Source organism: Nyctibius grandis, chromosome 11 (genome assembly GCF_013368605.1).
Source record: "Nyctibius grandis isolate bNycGra1 chromosome 11, bNycGra1.pri, whole genome shotgun sequence".
In the NCBI taxonomy this organism is placed as follows: Eukaryota; Metazoa; Chordata; class Aves; order Nyctibiiformes; family Nyctibiidae; genus Nyctibius; species Nyctibius grandis.
This window is the reverse complement of record NC_090668.1, coordinates 1256133-1275218: the sequence shown is the minus strand read 5'-3', so window position 1 is coordinate 1275218 and position 19086 is coordinate 1256133. Positions and strand designations below refer to the sequence as shown.

At 60.9% G+C, this 19086-nt stretch overlaps 1 protein-coding gene across 10 annotated transcripts in view; it reads right to left on the bottom strand.

Annotated features, from left to right (window-relative positions):
- Window positions 1-1477: 1477 nt before the first annotated feature.
- HDAC7 (histone deacetylase 7) overlaps window positions 1478-19086 on the bottom strand; it is a 79966-nt gene continuing 62357 nt past the window's right edge. For 7 of the 10 annotated variants that reach the window (XM_068409774.1, XM_068409778.1, XM_068409775.1 and 4 more), the window contains exons 2-25: window positions 17474-17670; window positions 15785-15875; window positions 14693-14804; window positions 14087-14202; window positions 13802-13924; window positions 13285-13394; window positions 12756-12872; window positions 12353-12551; window positions 11323-11531; window positions 10817-11026; window positions 9674-9899; window positions 9058-9191; window positions 7948-8068; window positions 7653-7702; window positions 6397-6504; window positions 6132-6187; window positions 5806-5893; window positions 5017-5136; window positions 4700-4797; window positions 4487-4605; window positions 4159-4292; window positions 3965-4049; window positions 3574-3712; window positions 1478-2964 (exon numbers count right to left, since the gene is read on the bottom strand). In XM_068409774.1, the coding sequence (XP_068265875.1) occupies window positions 2919-2964; window positions 3574-3712; window positions 3965-4049; window positions 4159-4292; window positions 4487-4605; window positions 4700-4797; window positions 5017-5136; window positions 5806-5893; window positions 6132-6187; window positions 6397-6504; window positions 7653-7702; window positions 7948-8068; window positions 9058-9191; window positions 9674-9899; window positions 10817-11026; window positions 11323-11531; window positions 12353-12551; window positions 12756-12872; window positions 13285-13394; window positions 13802-13924; window positions 14087-14202; window positions 14693-14804; window positions 15785-15875; window positions 17474-17670 (3008 nt within the window). In that variant the 3' untranslated portion in view covers window positions 1478-2918. The other 3 variants (XM_068409781.1, XM_068409784.1, XM_068409783.1) reach the window with 3 other exon arrangements.

The following is a 19086-nucleotide window of genomic DNA, read 5'->3' as shown; positions in this document are numbered from 1 at the left end:
CTGGGCATCCCCCCAGCCCTGGCGTGGGTGGCCGTGACGCCACGTGGCTCTTCTGGCCACGCCAACAGCCCGTCCCGTCAGCTGGGAGGGGCGAGGGACGTTTGGGGACCCCGGTTTGTCCTCCACCGGCAGTGGGATGGGGCGCGCTTGTCGGGGGTGGCTGCTGAGGGGGGCTCCTCCCTGGAGCCGGAGATGTCCCCCATGGGCTCCACGGTGGGACTCCTCGGCCTGATGTTCAGCTGCTGAAAGCAGGCAGATGGGACCTCGCCGAGGTCCCTCCCTCCATCCCACCCAGAGAAGCAGTGGGAGCACCCGGGCAGCCACGCACCCACCTGACGCCCATGACGCCACTTCAGCATCACCACGGCAGAACCTCGGGACCTCCTCCAGCCTCCACGCTCAGCAGATGCCCCTGAAATGGGTGTTTGGGGGGGGACCTGGGGGTGAGGAGGTGCCACCCCACAGGGAGGGGGAACCCTTCCAAGCAAGAACACGACTCTGCAAGACAAAAACCGTGCCCATGCCTCGCCCCGGCGTTGCTTGGCCCCATCTTCGGGGTTGAAACCACGAGCACCCGGTTGGCCCTTGGGCACCACCGGGGTGACGCAGCGATCGCAGAGGGGCTGCCCAGAGCTTCAGCTCCAGCTTGGGGTGCCCAGGACGAAGGATTCCTGGGCCACCCATCCCGGCCCAGAGGCTGGGTGATGCTCATGAAGGTCTCTGCCAGGCTGGGAAGGGCCAGCCCCTGAATTCATGAGCTTAATTAATCGCAGCTTTTTTTCCCTTTGGTCTCTTGCCCTGATAGACCCAGAGGAAACCTGGAAACGTTGAACGCTGAAGAAGTTTAAAAGTGAGGCAAGAGGCCACTTGTTTGGGGCATTTCCTCCGCTTTAAGGCAGTAACAGCTCCCACAGCTGAGCTCACCCCGTTGCACCCACAGCTTTCTGCTGGTGGAAACTGGGGCACAAACTCTCCTTCCACATTGAGCTTTGGGCTTCCTCGGAGGCGAGGAGCGCCCGGGACCTGCTCTGCTCCTGCCCAACACGAGTCCAGCCAGGACACATGGGGAGAAACGGGGCTGAGGTTGGGACTGAGCAGGAAAGGGAAACTGAGGCAGCCCGTGGGAGAGGTGGTGGCACAGGGGGAGCCGTGGCACGGGGGCTGCAGGGTGCCTGGCTCAGCCGAGGGGACGGAGCAGAGGGAAGGGGCTGCGGTGGGTGGCACAGAGGTAGGGAAGGGGTGGCAGCACCAGCCTGGGCTCAGGGACACCAGAAACACCCGAGTGCCCCAAGGCTGGAGGAGCAGCGGGTCCCTCCCCCCACCCCACAGCATCCCCCGCCCCACGCTCTGCAGAAGGCAGCGAGAGGGTCTGGGGGGCTTTTTAACCTCTTGCTGCTCAAGCTGTCCCACCACACCGTGACGCCCTCCCCGGTCCCCATGCCCCCGGCCGGCGCTGCGGGACCCCAGCTCGGGGCAGTCTGAGACACAGAAATGTTTTATTCTTCCAAGGCCCTTTTTTTTTTACCTTTCTCCTTCTTTGTTATTTCTTTTTTTTTTACAAAAATCTCCTCCCCGTGCCTGCAGACGGACCTGGCCCCCTTCCGAGCTCAGCCAGGTCTCCATGTCCCGTCCACCCCCCTGCACCCCAGCCCAGCTGTCCCCAAACCCCGCTGCAGCCCAGCACCGTGACACCCCAGCAGGGACCTGTCCTTGTGGGACAACCCACGGGGACACAGGGAAGGTTCTCGGGGTGAGGAGCCACACGATGTCCTGTTGCAGTACGAGATGGGAAGAAGGCAAATCGAGATGGACACCTCATTTTGGGGGGGCCTGACCCTGCCTCTGCCACCCCAAGAGAGCCTGGACAGAGACAGGTGCTGCCCTGCTGGGGATTTGGGCATCGCTGGGCACCAAGCAGAGGGTGACAGGACTTGATGTGATCTCAGCTGGAGAAGAGGAGCCCATCAGGGTGCAGGGTGGGCTCTGGGGGTGACTGGAAGACAGCTGGGCTGCCCCTGCTTTAGGGGTCCACACCGATACGGATCCTCAGGCCAGCGGGTTGCTGGAAAGGGCTCAAGGCACCTTGGTAACGTCCCCACAAGAGGTGTTTGTTCCCGAAATTCCCACGGAAAGAAGAGTACGTCAGGTTCACATTAGCACACGTCACTTGTATATAGTGCAAATCAGAGCCCCGGCGCCAGAGGGTCCAGCTCTGGTTAGTGGTTAGGAGGTCCCACGGGTGCAGTCCTGGGCACTGCGGATACTCCAGCCCTTGCACATCATCCACGGCTCTCCGGACCCTTCGAGGTCACACCCCACCTCACTGTCACGCTCGCTCCTGCCTTGTGCTCTACCAGAGGAAGAGGAGCCAGGAAGCCTCCACGAGAAGACACGGAGAACCTGTCCCACGGGGCTGCTGCTCAAAGGCACGGCTGCCCGGGCGGAGGGGAGCTCTGGTGCAGTCCCGCAGGCAGCTCTGACCCCCCGCAGCACAGCCACAACGTCCATCCCAACACTCACCTCCTTCCCCAGGGGTGAGGAAGATCCCAGGAGAAGGGCAGGTCTGCGTCCAGCCGCCACCGCAGCCAGAGGGGTGGGGGCCTCTCACACGTGTCCCCAGAGGGGTTTCAGGTCCCGAAGGTTGGGGACTGATTGCAGGCACGGTCTAGGTTTGCAAGGCCACGCCGTGCAGAGGGAGGTTGTGGTTTTCCATCGGTCCCCAGCAGGAGGACATCTTCCAGGTGGCTGCAGGAGCATCCTTCTGGGAGACCTGCCAAAGGTCCGGGCCATTTCAGGACCGTGACTCGGGGAGTGAGGATGACGTGGCAAACGGGAAGCCAGGAGTGAAGAGCGAGCGCTGGGCTCGGGAGAGTCCAGCCACATCCTTGAAGCAGGGAAGTAGAGAACATCACTGCTTATCACTGGTTCATGGGCTCCTCTTCCTCCATCGGCTCGTCTTGTGGCCTGAAATGGAGAAATACGACACACGGGCTGTGGAGGAGACCTGTGTGACACAACGCGTCCCTCTCAGCACCGAGGGGCCTTCTGACAAGTCCAGCATCCACACAACAAGCCTCCCAGTGCTTCCCACTCCACCAAGACCTACAAGACTCTGGCCAAGTCCTGGTGAGGATGAGGAAGGGTGGTGGGGCAGGTGGGGACCCTGCAGAAAGGAGGTGATGAACCCCCACATCTCCAGCCTCCACAGAAGGAGAGAGGATTTGGTCTCGGTTTCATCTTGTTTGGGATGAATCGCCCAGAAGCCAGTCAAGGTCCTGCCCACGTGGACACAGGACCTCACCCCACCACCCACTGCTGCTGACTGCTGGGGCCAAACCTGCCGGGATGTGAGGGCAGCAGGATCAGAGCTCTCAGTGGGGAGGATGGTTGTAATTTCTGTCTCCCACAGCCCAAGACCTGCTTAAACCCAGCACTGTCCTGACCTTCCAGGAGCTCATCTGGCTGTGGGACATGGCCCTTCTCTGCTGCCACCCCCGTGACGGCCAGGCTCGGACCCGAGCACACAGGGAGTGAGGGGCACCCACATCTCCCAGGATCAATTAAGAGCATCACCTCTTCTCCACCATGACGGCCACCGAGAGGGAGGCCAAGGCTGTGACCGTCTCCACCTCTTCTGCCTCGTGGTGCTGCGCCTCCAGGAAGGAGCAGCCCAGCTTGGAGGCAAAACGCTGCACGGCCACCCAGTATTTACCTGTGGGAGAAGCAAAATCAGGACGGGCTGGGACAGGGGTGCCCCAGGTCTCTGGGCTTCCCTTGCAGTGAGTGCACGCGTGGGGCATCACCCTCCCATGAGGATGATGATGATGATGATGGAGGGATCCACTGGGGGTTTTTATTCCAAATGTCCCCTTGGAGGTCATGGGGTTTACCAGAAAGGGGGGGAAATGCCAACACGTGGCTCTTCCACGCTACCTAACTGAGCCCCCGGCCCCGGGACACTCACTCTGGACCTGGATCACCGTTTCCAAGGAGCGCACGGCGTTGGGGTTTGGTTTCTGCCTCATGCTTTCTTCTGGGAGAGGGTCCAGCTGCCGAAGAAAGACACAGGGAGGTCACCAGGAGGGAGCTGTGCCCAGGGCTCGGCTCGCAGCATCAGCACAGCCCCACAGCCACCACCCGCTGCCCCCCAGCTCTCACCTCGTTGCCCAGCAAGGCTGACACGCAGGCCTCGGACGCATCGCAGATGGCCGTGAGGTCATGGCCACCTTCTAGCGCGAGGACGACGGCTCCGCCGGCCAGGCTCATCAGCTGCTTCGTCATGTAGCCAAAGCCTGGAGGGGGAAAGCCCAAGTGGCGGCTGTCAACCTCCCTGCCCACAACCCCGGGGCCCTGGCCCTCAATGCCAGGCTGGTACAACCCCAGAGACCTTCCCCGGCTCCCTGGAGAGCTGCCAACCCTCCGCCGTGGTCCCAGCCGGGGTGGGCAGAGGGTAACAGCCTGCCCAGTGCTGCTTCCACCTCCTTACATTTAGCAGAGACTTTGTAGCCACCCAGGGGTGGCGGGTGGCCATCAGCTGCATCGAAGCCGGCTGACACCAGCACCACATCGGGGGAGAATTCGTGTGCAATTGGCATCACCACCGTCCTGCGCGGGGAAAAAACAAGCACGAGGGGTTAAGTGCTGGCTCAGCCTGACACAGAGGGAAGGAGGAGACGAGCAGAGATGCAAGGAACGGTACCTGAAAGCAGCCAGATACTCAGGGTCACCCATGGGGGGGTCGAGGCCTCCAGTCCAGGCTACGTTGACATTAAATCCCTCGCCGGGGCCAGCACCAACCTGTGAGAGAGTGAGGACAGCAGTGAAGGGCTGTGGCCCGTGGGGACGCTGGGGCAGTGCCCCAAGCAGGCTCCAGTGCTGCCGGGCACCCAAGGCACTGACACAAAACCAGTTCACCCCCAGCAGTGCCCTGTTCTCCTGGCTGTCACCTCTGCCACCAGCACTGCCATCCCCAGAGCAGAGCCACACAGACCTCACAGCCTTGCCCGTGCTTTTTACCTCGTCAGCGGCGCCGCTACCGGGGAAGAAGTTGCCGTCGTCGTGACGATGTAAAGAGATGTAGAGAACGTCAGGGTCTCTGTAGAAGATCTGCTGAGTCCCGTTGCCGTGGTGAACATCCTGGAGGGGGAGAGAGATTGGGAAAGTGCTCTTTTTTTCAGCCTCGAGGGTAGTCTAATAGCCTGATGGAGCTAAAAGCAGCTGGATCTCTACCCTGCCCCAGGGCTGGGTCTCTCTTGGAGAAGAGGAGGCTCAGAGGTGACCTTAGTGCAGTCTACAACTACCTGGAGGGAGGTTGGAGCGGGGTGGGAGTCGGCCTCTTCTCCCAGGCAACCAGCGACAGGACAAGAGGACACAGCCTCAAGCTTGGCCAGGGGAGGGTCAGGTTGGACATTAGGAAGCATTTCTTCTCAGCAAGGGTCATTAGACATTGGAAGGGGCTGCCCAGGGAGGTGGTGGAGTCACCATCTCTGGAGGGGTTTAAGACAAGACTGGACATGGCACTTAGTGCCCTGGTCTAGTTGACATGGTGGTGTCAGGGCAATGGTTGGACTCGATGAGCCCAGAGGGCTCTTCCAACCTCAGTGATTCTGTGATCCCCAGGATCTGCTCCTGCTCCCCCATCCTGACACGCTGGGGGGTTCCCAGCCCCGCTCCTGCAGCTGGTCCCCCACAGAGGAGGTTTTGCTGCTCTCTCTCCAAACCAGAGCTGGGAGGAGGTGCAGACACTCACTCCTAGGGACATCTTGGGGAGGAGCAGGGACACGCTGAGGGACAGAGGGGACTTACCCAGTCCACAATGAGGATCTTGCTGAGTTTCCCTTTCTGCTGCAGCTGCCTGGCAGCAATGGCCACCGAGTTAAAGAAGCAGAATCCCCTGCAAAGAGGGAGTCGGAGCCGGTTAACGCCCTGGGACCCTTCCTGAGCACCCTCCCCTCCTGCCCCATGAGCTCCCCAAAGGGTGGGCTCACCCTCCCCTCTCCCCCCAGCCTGGATACAGATGGGTCCCAGGGGAAGTTAGTCTGGAGCAACCAGTGATTTTGAGCCAAAGAGCTGGTTTTTGGGGCTTCCCACGCGTCAGCCCAAAGCCCTGCGGTTTGGGAAGGGGCCCTCACATGGCAGTGGAAGGATCCGCGTGATGTCCGGGTGGCCGCACCACAGCGAAGCCGTTCTGGGGACAAAAGAAAGGCGAGGTGATCAGAGCTGCTGCCCCCAGCACCACCTCCACACCCCAGCTGGCCAGTCCTGCCGTACAGGGACAGCCCACAGCAGCACTGGGCTGGGAGCACCCGGTGCTGGCTGGCGAGACCCCATCGCCCCGCTCCTGCCCAGCCCTAGGGCAATGCCCAGCTCTGGGAGCTCCACATGAAGCCACCCTACCTTCAGCTCCCGGGTGGCCACCTTGAAGGCCAGCTCAGTGACGCTGCCCGCGGCCCAGCGGGCAGCGTTGGAGGAATGCAGCTCGTTCCAGATGGTATCACTGTCCACCTGGAAGCAAGGGCATCGGTCAGACAGGGACATGGCACCCGTGGAGATCTCGGCCGCAGGACCCATGCGCTCTGCCAGCCACCCCGCTCGGGGCCGGGGGTTGAAGTGCCACACAGGCTGAAGGGCTGGGCACCGTGGAGCTGGACCACCTCGCACGCAATGGGGCAAGCTCCCCAGCTCGGCAGCGGCTCCCTGGTGCTGCTGGCCAGGCCGGCAGCTCCTCCACTTGCTGGCAGCCCCAGCCCCCAGCCGAGCCCCGCATGGAGCACCTCACCCTGCACCCGGGGGGCTGGAAGGAGTGACTGAGAAAACGCTCGTTACCTTCTTTATCTTATTTTATTGTTTAACCAAACATCTTGGTTTGATCAGGATCACGTCAAGGGCCGAGCCAGAGCCGGAAAACTCAAGTCTCTTCTGATCAACTCCATGTGTGCAACTCAAAGGGTCCCCTCTGCCCAGGGAGAGGGGCAGCTCCAGCCCCCCGCCTTCGGGGCACGGGCGAGAGGAGGGCAGGGAGGGGGAGGCAGAGCGGGGAAAGCAGATGCAAACGGGGCTGACAAGAGCTGGTGCCCAGCAGCGGGGGCAAGGAGAGGAGAAGAACCAGAAGAGGCAGCAGGAAGGCATGGAGTGAGACCCTTCCTGAAAGAGAGAGAGAGAAGGACAGAGACGGGGGGGAGAGGAAGAGAGGAGAACGCAATGAATGGAGAGAAACCAGGCAGGCTGTGAAAGGAGAGGCCACAGAAGTGTCTGGAGAGAAGGGGCAAGCTGCTGTCCCCATGACACTGCTCCCCCGCCTCAATGGAGACCACGGCTTACGGCTTCCCTCAGCCATCCCACCAGCTTGCTCCCTTCGAACGCCCCGGGCTCTCAGAAAGGGCTGTGAGGGGCTTTTGGTTTCAGTAAGAAGGCATCAAGGGTCCCCTTTCAAGGGTGGGATGCTTGGGACCATCCCGAGGACAGGGGGAAGCTCTGAGACAATGACATCTCGCCCACAGATGGCGTGCTCCCACCTGAGCCTACCCAACCTTGGCAGCCCAAAGGCTTCGGGAGCTTCCCCTCCACTCAAGCCCACAAAGAGTCCCTCACTGGGGACAGAAGAAAGGAACAACCCCGTCCAAAACCGGCCAGAGCAGAGCTCGAGCACTTACCCCCACCCCTCCGCAGGGCAGCATGACGAACATCCGCTGCGACAGGATCCCTGCAGAGAGAGGGGACGGAGAAGACTTCAGAGCTGAGAAACCAGGGGATGGTGGGGGACTGTGTGCACAGCACAGGGGTACCGAGGAGGGAGGTTTGGCCTGGCTGCTCGGCCAGAAGCGGGATCAGCCCCCAGGGGAGCTGCCTGGTGTGGTCCCCAAAGGTGCTCCGAGACCCAGTGCGGGCAGGGACAGGCAGAAGGCGCGGGCACGGCTGCCCGAGGGAGCGGTGTGGACGTGGGCTCACCTGCCAGCTTCCCGTTGTCCAGTTTCAGGCGGTTGAGGGGGTTGGTGCCGTAGAGGAAGACGTGGCGCTCGGTATGGACACACTGCAGCTCTTCCAGGGTGGCCTTGCGTCCCCGCAGACACTGCGGTTAGACAGGGGTTGTGACCGAGGTGCTCCGGGTGGGAGATGCAGGCTCTCCCACCCACGTACTGGTGGCACGTCCTGGTGTCCCAGCACAGCCACACCTCGTGTCACCGCAGCTGGGGGGGCAGCTGCAGGGCTTGTGCTTCTTGCATGGGACTGGAGCTAGAGCAACCCGGTCATGTGCAGGCAGGGATCAGGCAGGAAACACCAGCACCACCTGCCTACAACCACCAAGCCCTGCAAGGACCACTCAGCCCAGCTAGACTAGCACAAGGTTTCTAACAGACTGGAACTGAAGGGTCTAGAGCACAAGTGTGATGAGGAGCACCTGAGGGACCTGGGGGTGTTTAGCCTGGAGAAAAGGAGGCTGAGGGGAGACCTTCTCGCTCTCTACAACTGCCTGAAAGGAGGGTGTAGCGAGGGGGGTCGGTCTCTTCTCCCAGGTAACAAGCGATGGGACGAGAGGAAACGGCCTCAAGTTGCCCCAGGGGAGGTTTAGATTGGAGACGAGGGACAATTTCCTCACTGAAAGGGTTGTCAAGCACTGGCATAGGCTGCCCAGGGCAGTGGTGGAGTCCCCATCCCTGGGGGGATTTAAAAGCCGTGTAGATGTGGTGCTGAGGGCCATGGGTTAGTGGTGGGCTGGGCAGTGCTGGGGTAACGGTTGGACTTGATGATCTTAAAGGTCCTTCCCAACCAAAACCATTCTGTGATTGATTCTCCCTACGCCCACCCTCCAGCAGAGCAGGCTGCTGCTGCCATCCCAAGCTGGAGACGGCCAGACCAGCATGCTCCACCTTGGCACTGCCAGCCACGGACAAGCCCAAGCCCTCTGGGTAATGGTGGCAAACAGGCTGCGAAGATCTGGGAGCAAAGGGGACAGAGGTGGGAGCAGGATCCCCTATCACACCATTAGCATGAGATCTGCTCGTACCAGCATCCCCCTCCCGGACAGGCGTCTGGCTCCCACCCCGCGCTCACACCCACCTCGCACTGGCTGCGCAGCCCTCTCTCCTGCAGACGGGACCAGATGCTCTGGATCCTGCCCGCGTGCTCTGGGTGGTTGCTGTTGTCGCCGCAGGAGCACTGGTGTTTGAGCATCACCGAGTCGTAAACCAGCCCTGTGATGTGCAAGGAGAGCTGCTGTCCCAAGACCGGACTGGACACCCAGGCCTCGATGGTCCTGACCCTAATTCAGCTCCTTTTCAGGGGCTGCCTGGGACTCTAAACACCCTTAACTGTTTGGTTTGACTGAAACACCTCCCTCAGGCCACGGGAGCCTCTGTCCAAAGATGCTCAAAGCAAATCCTGCCTTGGATATGTAAGAGAGCTGAACCGGTCCCTCACCAGCACTGCTGGACCAGGATGGCAGCTGAGGGGCTAGAGAGGCAAGTCCTGCTTGGAAAAGCCACCTTAGATAAGGAGAAGGGGACCCTCACGGCTTGCTCTGCTCTTTCTGCAGCCAGCCAGAGCACTCCCAAGCATTTATGAGTCTAGGAGTGACCATGACTGATGCTAAGCTGCCCCTGGGCATCCCCGCCTCCCCTCCAGCTCTTGTCCCCAGCCCCAGCTGTGCCAGCCCCATGCAGGGGCCAGGCCATACCTGTGGTGAAGTGCGGCTTGGCTGGCTGCTCCTGCACAGGCAGGGAGAGCGTCTTGGAGGCCGTGTCCTGGGCAGGAAGGGAGACGGTGGCGGTGGCAGGAGAAGACTGGGCCCTGGAGAGGGGCCTGTGCCCCGCATGGATGGTGGGGACCATGGGGGAGTCGGCCAAGGGCTGCCGCTTGAGGAGCTGCTGCTGCACGCGCTGGTAGGAATCCCAGAGATAAGCCTGAAGGAGAGAGGCTGCGGTGAGGACGGCGTCGGAGCAAGGTGCCAGGGTGGTGAGAGCAGTGTCACCCTGCACTGCGCACCCTCCCAGGGTCTGGATGTGACAGCCCCCTCCATGCCCAGGGAGGGGGCTCGGAGATGGTTTGCGGAGCTGGGACACGTCTCGAGCATCTGCTGCTCTCTGCTGGCTCAGCCCCGCAGCGCTGGCAGCCCCGCCGCAAGGCAAAGCCATTTGGAGGGTGATGTCCAGCGCCCTGGGAACCACAGCCAGCCCTGGTGACACCACGGGTGGCTGCAGCTCTGCTCCCTGTCCCAGCAAACTGCCCCGGGCTCGAGGGAGGTACAGATGAGGTGCCTGTGTCCTTACCCACACAGCACCCCTTTATGGAGGTGGCTCTCCGGGTCCCATCTGAATTGTCCCAGGGTCAGGGTGCTACCGGCTTTGCTGGGTTTGTGCAAAGCCTCAAACGGGAGACACCAAGGGATGGAGAAAAGAACTGCTCCAAATTGCAGGGCAGGGATCTCTGCACGCTGCCTGCACAGGACTAAGGCCAGGTTGGATGGGGCTTGGAGCAACCTGGGCTGGTGGAAGGTGTCCCTGCCCGTGGCAGGGGGTTGGAACAAGACGCTTTAAGCTCCGTTCCAACCCAAACCAGTCTGGGATTCTAATGCTCAAAGCAATTAAGCCACAACCAGAGGGAGGGACAAGGCTAGGAACTCCACCTCTTACAGCCCACTGCTGAGCCTGTTACGAAGGCTTCAAACCACCCCAAGGGCTCCACGCAGCTTGAGACAGCCGGAGAAGCCATCGTCCCTTTGCCCCACGGGCTCCTTGTGCCCAGAAGGGAGAGGGCTGCTTCAGGCTGGCAGCCCAGAGCCCTCCCCAGGGCTCTCCCATCCCTGCCAGCCCGTGGGTACCTGCTGCAGGACAAGCTCCTCTTGAGGCTGCATCATCTTCTGCGTCCTCTCGGGCTCCTTCGCGCTGCTCCCCGGCCGCGTGGGCTCCACGTGTGCCCTCGCCGCGTCGCTGCCCTCGGCCTCGGCCTCCGGGAGTGTCCCCTCGGCCTCCATGTCCTCTGAGGAGGGGATCTGCCGCAGACGGGGCTTCTCGCTGGATTTAGCCATACGCTGCAGACGGAGAGGTGACAGATGAGCACAGAGAGGTGGCAGGGGACAGGCCAGGCTGAGGAGGTCGAGGGGGTGGCAGGGCACCTCAGGGTAGGAGCATGAGGGATGTGGGAGCCAAGGAAGGTGAGCAGGTGCCCTCAGCCTGCTGCTACGAGCCTGGGCAAGGCGGCATCTTGCACGCCTGGCCCTGGACACCCGGTACTTGCCACCCCGCAGGATGGGATGCCACCTTGCACCCTTCCAGCACCTTTCTCCCTGTGCCTCCTGCACCCCCAGGCTGGGCCGCTGTGACTTACCTTGCCCAGATGCGTCTGCTGCTTGAGCCTCTCCAGGAACTGGGTGTGATGCTGCTGGTACACCAGCTGCTGCTGGATGGCCTTGGGGTTCTGGGGCAGGGGCTCCGAGCGGGTCCTGCCCAGCGGTTTATGGTGGCCCGGGAGCGACAGGCGCTCTGCAGAGATGAGTGAGGGGGCGAAGGAGAAGGGGACTGTTCCCAGACCTGGCACTGGAGGGGAGACGAAGGAGAGGTGAGGGGGGGCCTCGTCCACTGGGCAGACATGACACTGCAGGGCTGTGAGCCCACACCATGGCAAGCAGTGGTGCCATCCATACCCACACACACTATCCAGACAGCCCAGAAAATGCCACTGATTCAGCCCTGGGGCCCAAAGTCTGGCTGGCTAGGATGGAGGGGCTGTGTCTTCATGGCTCTCCTCCTTCTGTCCCCATCACCTTGGCATCACACAGCCCACAACGGTCTGGGGACAGGATCTGGCTGACCTTAATCACCTCAATCCCCCCTCAACTTCATCCTCAACGGGAGAAGCTTCCTGCACTGCAGGTATCACAGGGCAGGGAGAGATGGAGCCAGGAACCAGCACAAAGGAGCCAGTTCTCCTTGTGCTACAAGGAGAGCGCATTACCCAGAGGGGCTGGGGGGAAGAGGGCAGCTAGAGGCACAGCCAAGAGGTCTGAGCTGCCCTGCTCAACGCAGGGTCTGTAGTGAAATCTGCTGGCACAAGAGCCTAGGAAGGGGCAGGAAAGACCCCTTGGAGAGGGGGGTCTGGGCTGCAGGAAAGGTGAAGAGCTCCACACCAGCCCAGCTCGTGCAGGGCCAGGGGCAGCTGGAGGGGAGAGCCAAAGCGAAGGCTCCTTCTGCACCATCAAGGCCGTGGTGTGTGCAGAACTCTGCCTTCATCCACAGCAAGGACATTCCATTCCTCAGCCTCAGCTCACAGAAAAGTAATGGAAAAATCAAGGCCACTGGGCTTTCCTGGCACCCACAAAACCTGCCTGTCCCCATCTGTCACCGAGCTCGACACTTACCTGCCACCAGCGGAGTGTGGGTGACCGAGGGCTCGAGGATAATGACAGGCTGGAGCCGAGGGGATAAGGGGCTCCCAGCCTCGTGCTGCTCCAAGCCAGCTGGTATGAACATGGGCGAGTGTGTGCCCGCGAGGACAGGTCCGTTGAGCACGGGCACCCGGTGTGCCAGGCTGGAGAGGGGGCGGCGATCTGCCTCTCCCTGCAGAGAGGAGGAGGGCTGGGTTAGCGACCCGCCGGGACACAGCACAGGGAGGGGACGGCGTACCCCCACCGTGCCCACGGGCAGCGCCTGTGAATACTCGAAGCCAGAGCCAGAATACTCACCCCAGGCACCCCAGGGCTTCCCCTGCCCCACAGGGACCCTCTGCCCAGTTCTGGGGCTACCTACAACCTGGCTACCTACCCTGGCGCTAGTGGTAGCCGGCAATCCCAGTGTGATGGCCGGAAGGGAGGCTGCACTCTGCAGGGCAAACTGGGCCAGGGAGCTCTCCTGCATCATCAGGCGCTGGGCCAGGGGCGTCTGCACCAAACACAATCCATTAGTCTCCTGCTCCAGCAGCGGCAGAGCTCAGCGTGGGACAAGCAGCTCGGGTACGGGCAGCCGAAGAGGATGGCTGAGCCCCAGCTGCCTGGGGGGGCCAGGGCCAGGGGCATCAGGGACCCATGGGGACAGCATATACACTAAGAGACAAGAAACGCCCACTGCGAAGGAGGGCAGTGAGTTGGGAGCAGCGCTGGGCCGGGCAGAAGATCCCCCTGTGCAGGGAGAGCAGGGCTAAGGGCAGCTCCTGGGCAGTGGGGTTCAGGGTGGGGGTCCCTGGTGGGGGGATGCTACCTTCACCTGAGCCTAGGATGGGAGCGGGGGATCAGGGCACCCAACCCTGGGGTCAGGAAGCCCCAAGACCTCTGGCTGCGAGGCCACCAGAGCTCACCTCATGGGCCATGCTGGAGGCGGCGGGGAGGGCTCCGTGCTCGGCGGGGAGGCTGTCGTTGGGAGAGCTGCAGCCGGACACGGGGGTGCTGCTGCTGCTCGGGGAGGAGTCTGCACAAGGAAGAGAAACGGGGGTGATGGGCACAAGCACCCAGAGAAGGGCTGCACAGCCCCAGCCCTTCATAGCCCTCCCTCCCTCCAACAGCTGCCTTTGCTCAGCGCCTTGGACCCTTCCAGCCTTGTGGGTCCATCACGGGCCCGAAACGCAGCATGGTACAGCTGCAGCCATGTCCTTCCCTCATTCATCTACCCCTGCACCACCATGGCGGGGAGCTCCCTCCATGGGCTGTGCCCCAAGTGTGTCCCCCAAGGAGGGCACTGGCAAGGCGCCGAGCCCCAGAGACACGCCTTCCCTCTCCGATCCCCCCCATGGATCCTGGGCAGACCATAGCTGCTCCAGCCTGGCCCCAAGGTCTCTCCAACCCCCCCGAGGCATCACCGTGCAGTGAAGCCCTCACCGATCGCCTCGGGCGGGCGTCTCTTCAGCGAGGGGGGAGCACTCTCCTTCCGCGTCAGGGGGTTCTTGCGGCGGTCGAGGCACTTCCTGGGCTTGCACCGCACCTTCAGGTTGGGCTCAGAGGCTGCGAGCAGACACGGCCGTTAGTCCCGGCCCCACTGCCGACGGGGGCAAAGCTGGACCGGCTTGGTGGGGCCAGGCCACCCCGCTGCTCGGCTCCAGCCATCCAAGAGGGCTGCGAGGGTATCACAGCGGGAGAGAGATGGCATCGTCCCCAAGGCCTTACCTGTCTTCCGCAGTGGAAAATGTTCTGGGGGGTCAAGAGAAGTGCTGGGGACAGGGGGCAGGAAGGTGCTGAGCACAGGAGGGGAAGGGCCCTCGGGATCCAGAGGCTCCAGAGACCTACGGGGAGAAGCCACCTTGTCAGAGACGTTTCCCAGTTGGCAGCCACGTGCCACCAACACTTACACCCTCCAACACAAGGGTGGCCATGGGGCATTGCCCTTCCTGGGTGTGTGCTAGTTCTTCTGCCCGTGGCCAAAAAGGCTTGTCCTGTCCACTATCACAGGCACCTATAGATGGGATCCAGCTGCTGGTTTTGTCTTGTTTTGGGACAAAAGACAAGAAGCCAGACAGCACTTGTTTTGGGTCAGGAGTGGGACAAGCCATCAAAGTCCAACAAGGTCAGAGAAAATAATGTGGGAGCTTCATCGCTCTCCTGCAAGCACTTAACACAGAACCAAGCTACCTCACCCCAACAGACTAAACAATATCTCTAAAAACCAGGAAGCAGAAGATAATGGCAAGATCCTGCCCAAGATAAACAGCCACCATTTCCAGGTCCTGAGCAGATGTCCTGCTTGGGGCAGGCCAGAGGATGCCCTTGTTGTACCTGTACGGCATGGCTGAAGGGTTAGGGTTGCTAGTCCTCTCCAAAGCTGCCTGCTGCTTCTTCAGGATGACCTCAGCCAGCTTCTGCTTCACCACTGTGCTGGCCACAGCACCTGCAGAGAGACCAGCAGTGACCACACAGGGCTGAGAGCTGACACAGAACACTTTAAAGGACCCCTGCAGGCAGGAGCGTGGCCCCACAGCTCCCCATGGCTACACAAGGAACGCCAGGATGGCTGGAGAACCCCCTACAAGCACACAGACACCAACAAAACCCTGTGGAGATGCTTGGTGCCATTCTCAGGTCAAGGTTGGCTCACAGAAAGGTTAGCTGGGACCACCGGAGCTTCCCAGACGGTCAGGGAAGTATCCCTGCCCCACCCTCAGCTCTCCCACAGCTGCAGCTGCAGCTTTGGGTGGTGACACAGGGCTCTGCGCACCCAAACGTGAGCTCCCCGCAGCCACTGGCACTAGATGGCGCAGGGAGATCACAGCCCGACGGGGTGTGAGAACGCTTCTGCCCAGCATGGGGGGAACCACGAGCCTGTCCCCACTGCCACGCGTGCTCCAGCCTGGGGCTGGCAAGTTCAGGAGGTAAATTCACGCCCTGCCCAGCGCACCGGGCAGTCACAGGCAGTCAGCTTGTCAGTGCCCGTAGGGGACAATGCAGTGCCAGCACAGAGATCTACTGTGACCACCTGGTTGGCATCGCTAGGAAGGACATGAAGGACAAACACCAGCCAGGCCAGGGAGTCCCAAAAAAAATCTCCTGCCAGCTGCTAAGTGCAACTCGCTGGCATCACTGCTCAGCAGGACCGGGCATCCCCACGGACACCACGCTGTCCCCTTGGCCCCAGGCAGGCACAGGATGGCTCAGCTGGATGCACAGGATAGAGACGCCCAGTGATGTGGACGCTATCACACGCCCTTAGACCAAGAGAAGGCAGAGTTTGGTGTGGGTAAGGGCAGAACCAGCTGCTGAGCCCCCTTCTAAAAGCCACTCCAATCTCCCTCCCCAGGTTTTGGGGGCACGGCTCCTCGGGCAGAGCTGTGGCACCCGGTGATGCGTGCCAGCACACGCGGAGGCTCTTACTTCGCTTGCTTTTGTCCTTGTTGAGGATCTGCCGCAGCTCCTGCTCCTGCTGCCCAGGCTCAGCTTCACGGTGCGGGGACTCCATGGTCACCTGCGAGAGGAGAAGGACATCAGCACCAGGAGAGCCCAGCCTCGCCCAACGCAGCCCAAAGCCTTCTTACCCCCTCCCCAAGCCCAAGGCACGACGACAGGGTCACAGAGCGTGTCTGAAACGGTCTGTTGTGTCATTTTTGGAAACCCAACGGGCAGCCCTGGCTGACAAGAACGTGTTAAGTGGTTTCATCACAGTGAACCGGACACATCTTGGTCTCCAGAGATGCTCTCCCCAGGGACATCGTAAAATTCAAACCAGGCTGTTTCAACTCACTGCTTTTCATGGTGTTTTGACATATCTGTACCTAAGGCATGTTGTAATACAACAAAAAGTACAAATCACAGTTGACTAAAAAGAGGAAAAAAGGGAAAAAAACCCTATTATAATAGTCTTAAAAGTTTGGATCTCGGTGTTTTCCAGAGCTGAGGTTTTCAGAGACGATCCCATCTCACAGGGAGGTCAGACAGTATCACAAATACCTCCAAGGACCCAACAGTCGTGGCAGCAGCAGCATCTCAAACCCTCTTGGTGTGGACCAAGCTGATGCTCAGCCTCTCCCCGAAAGCCTCAGCGTGATTTCCCCCAGGGCTCCCAGACAAGGTTACTGGGACCAGTGAGCCTGTGCCAGTCACCAAGAGTGGGGCTGGTGCTCAGGGGCAGAGCACATGGGATGTGAGAGACACAGATGAGGCTGGGCTTGTTGGGTGGGGAGGAGAGGGGGTGCAACTGCATCTTCCAGCACCCAAAGGGTGTGTGGAATGGATTGCTGCCACGAGTGTGGTGCAGCCCCGGGACACGCAGGGGATGATCTCTGTGCTCAGGGACGGTCACAGCTCGCCTGGACGTGGCCCTCAGCAACCTGCCCTACCTCGGCAGCTGGTCCTGCTCTCAGCGGGGGCCTCCAGAGGAACCATTCGAGCTAAATCTGGCTGTAATTTTGTGACAATGCAGAGCCTGGCAGCAGAGGCTGTGCAGGGCAGGGGTGCTATTCCGGGTGACACCAGAGAATTTCAGTGAAGACTTCCCAGAAAAGCAAATTAGCTGGTGAAGCGAGTAAAGCCGTGCCTTTAGGGCAGAGAACCAGCGGTGGCCAAGCGGAGTGGCAGATCGCAGACACCAGGCATCCTGTCCAGTCGCTCTGGCTCCTCGCTCAGCGCACATGGAATGCGGCTGAAAACACTTCCCCGCTTCGCACATCCCAGGAGGCCCCAGCCCTCCCGCTGGCCTTGGCAGGACTGAGATTTGGCCTGAAAATAAGACGCAAAACCCCCCACCTGACTCCCTCACCGTCCTCCTTGTGTCAGCGAGGTCTCCAGGCTGGCTAAAAAGCACTACAGACTCTCCAGCTCAGGGGAAAGAAGGAATTCACTTGGGAAGGTTATTTTGGGGTTGGGATTTCCAGCCTCTTCTTCTTAATTCCTCCCAGAGGTGGATAAAGCCAGCCCTAATGCAGGGCACTGCTGGCACACACACACGACACCATGAGCTACGTGCTTGGGGGGCAAAATGAATTCTTCAAAGCGCCCAGTCCTCACCCAGCCGCTACCGAAAGCGGGTGCAGGTCTCCCCTCCCCTGCACCCCGGGGTGCCCGTACCCTCACGTGCTGGTGGGCGAGCTGCTCCACTTGCTGCTGGTGCAGGCTGGCGAGGAAGAGCTGGTGCTGCAGCTGCTGCGTGTGCTTCAGGGCCAGCAAGGTGGTGTCGGAGCCGGGCTTGACGACGCGCTGCCCGATGCGCAGGTCCATGGGGACGGTCTGGGGCACCCGCGGGGAGGTGCACGGGTTCACAGCAGCTGTCAAGACACAAAACGGGGCACAGCTCAGTCCCTGTGCGGCTCAGACCACCCCATTAGGTAGGGAAAGCATCAGGACGGGGCCTGGGTGTACCCCAACGCCCAGGTGGGCACCGCGAGGAACGTGCCCTGCAGTGAGAAGGGCTTGTCACGCCCCATCGACTGCTTGCAACAGCCTCCTCCATCATCTGGGCAAAAGATCCTGTACATCAAACCCCCTTGGAGAGTCTCCAGGGTGCTGCAGGCATCTCTCCCTGACACCAGAATGAATCAGGTTGGAAGAGACCTCTGGGATCATCAAGGTCTCTTCCTCTGACACCACCATGTCAACTAGACCAGGGCACTAAGTGCCATGTCCAGTCTTGTCTTAAACCCCTCCAGAGATGGTGACTCCACCACCTCCCTGGGCAGCCCCTTCCAATGGCTAATGACCCGCGGTGTCCTGCAAACCAAACGCAGCTTCGCACTTCGCCACGGGCATCGCGGCACGGGGGGAGCTGGGAAGAGGCAGGTGGAAATTCAGCATGAAAAGATGCTGCAAGGGGGATGCTCTTGCAGGACTCGAGGCACACAAGCAGCCTGAGTGTTAATTGTTTTCCAAAAGCAGGTTCAATTAAAAAAAAAAAACAAATGCAAATGTTATTTTATAGACAGAGGACCACACCCTGCGCCGTTCAAACCTCAGCCTCAACGGCATTGGGGAGCTTGTGCTGACGGGAGAAATCTCTGCAAGCTCCTGCCCTGTAACGCAGCATCTACCCGGCTCTTCCAGGGGGAAACCTGGCAACCTCCCACCCTGGCCCGGCCTGCACCTCCCTGCAAGGCACAGGGACACGAGCGTGTTCACCCAAGGAGGGCACAGGGAGCGTTAATAACCACAGGCACGCACCCGGGCCCTGCTGAAACCAGCTCTGGCTCCAAAATCCCTCTGGCCGAGGGCAAACCAGCTCAGTTCTCCAGGACAGAAATGTCCCCGACCGCAGCCCACGATGGAGAAGGACCTGATGCTCCCAGGAAACCCCATCGCAGGGTTTATCTTGTTCCCTCTCGCTGATAACTGCCTGGCATTTAATTTGTCTCTGGCTAATTGGCTCTAATTGCTGCACCCTGCCTGCCCCACCATAACCGGCGTGATACGGAGGTGGAGGAAGATTAACAGCCGCAGCCTGAAAGCCGCTGAGCTCCTCTGCCCCGTTATCACCAAGGCCTCGGGGCTGGGCACGGTGTGATGCCAGGAGGTGGGCAGTATGAGCCCTGCAGCCCCCTTTGAGGGTCAGGCCCAGCAAAAGCAGATGAGCACGTTTCAGCTGCATTTTTGTGAGCGAACAAGAGTCCAAGTGAAGTTACCCCAAGCAAGAAGACCCCAAGGATGTGCCCTTCAACACCTGCATGAAGCCAGGGCTCCCAAACAGGCCA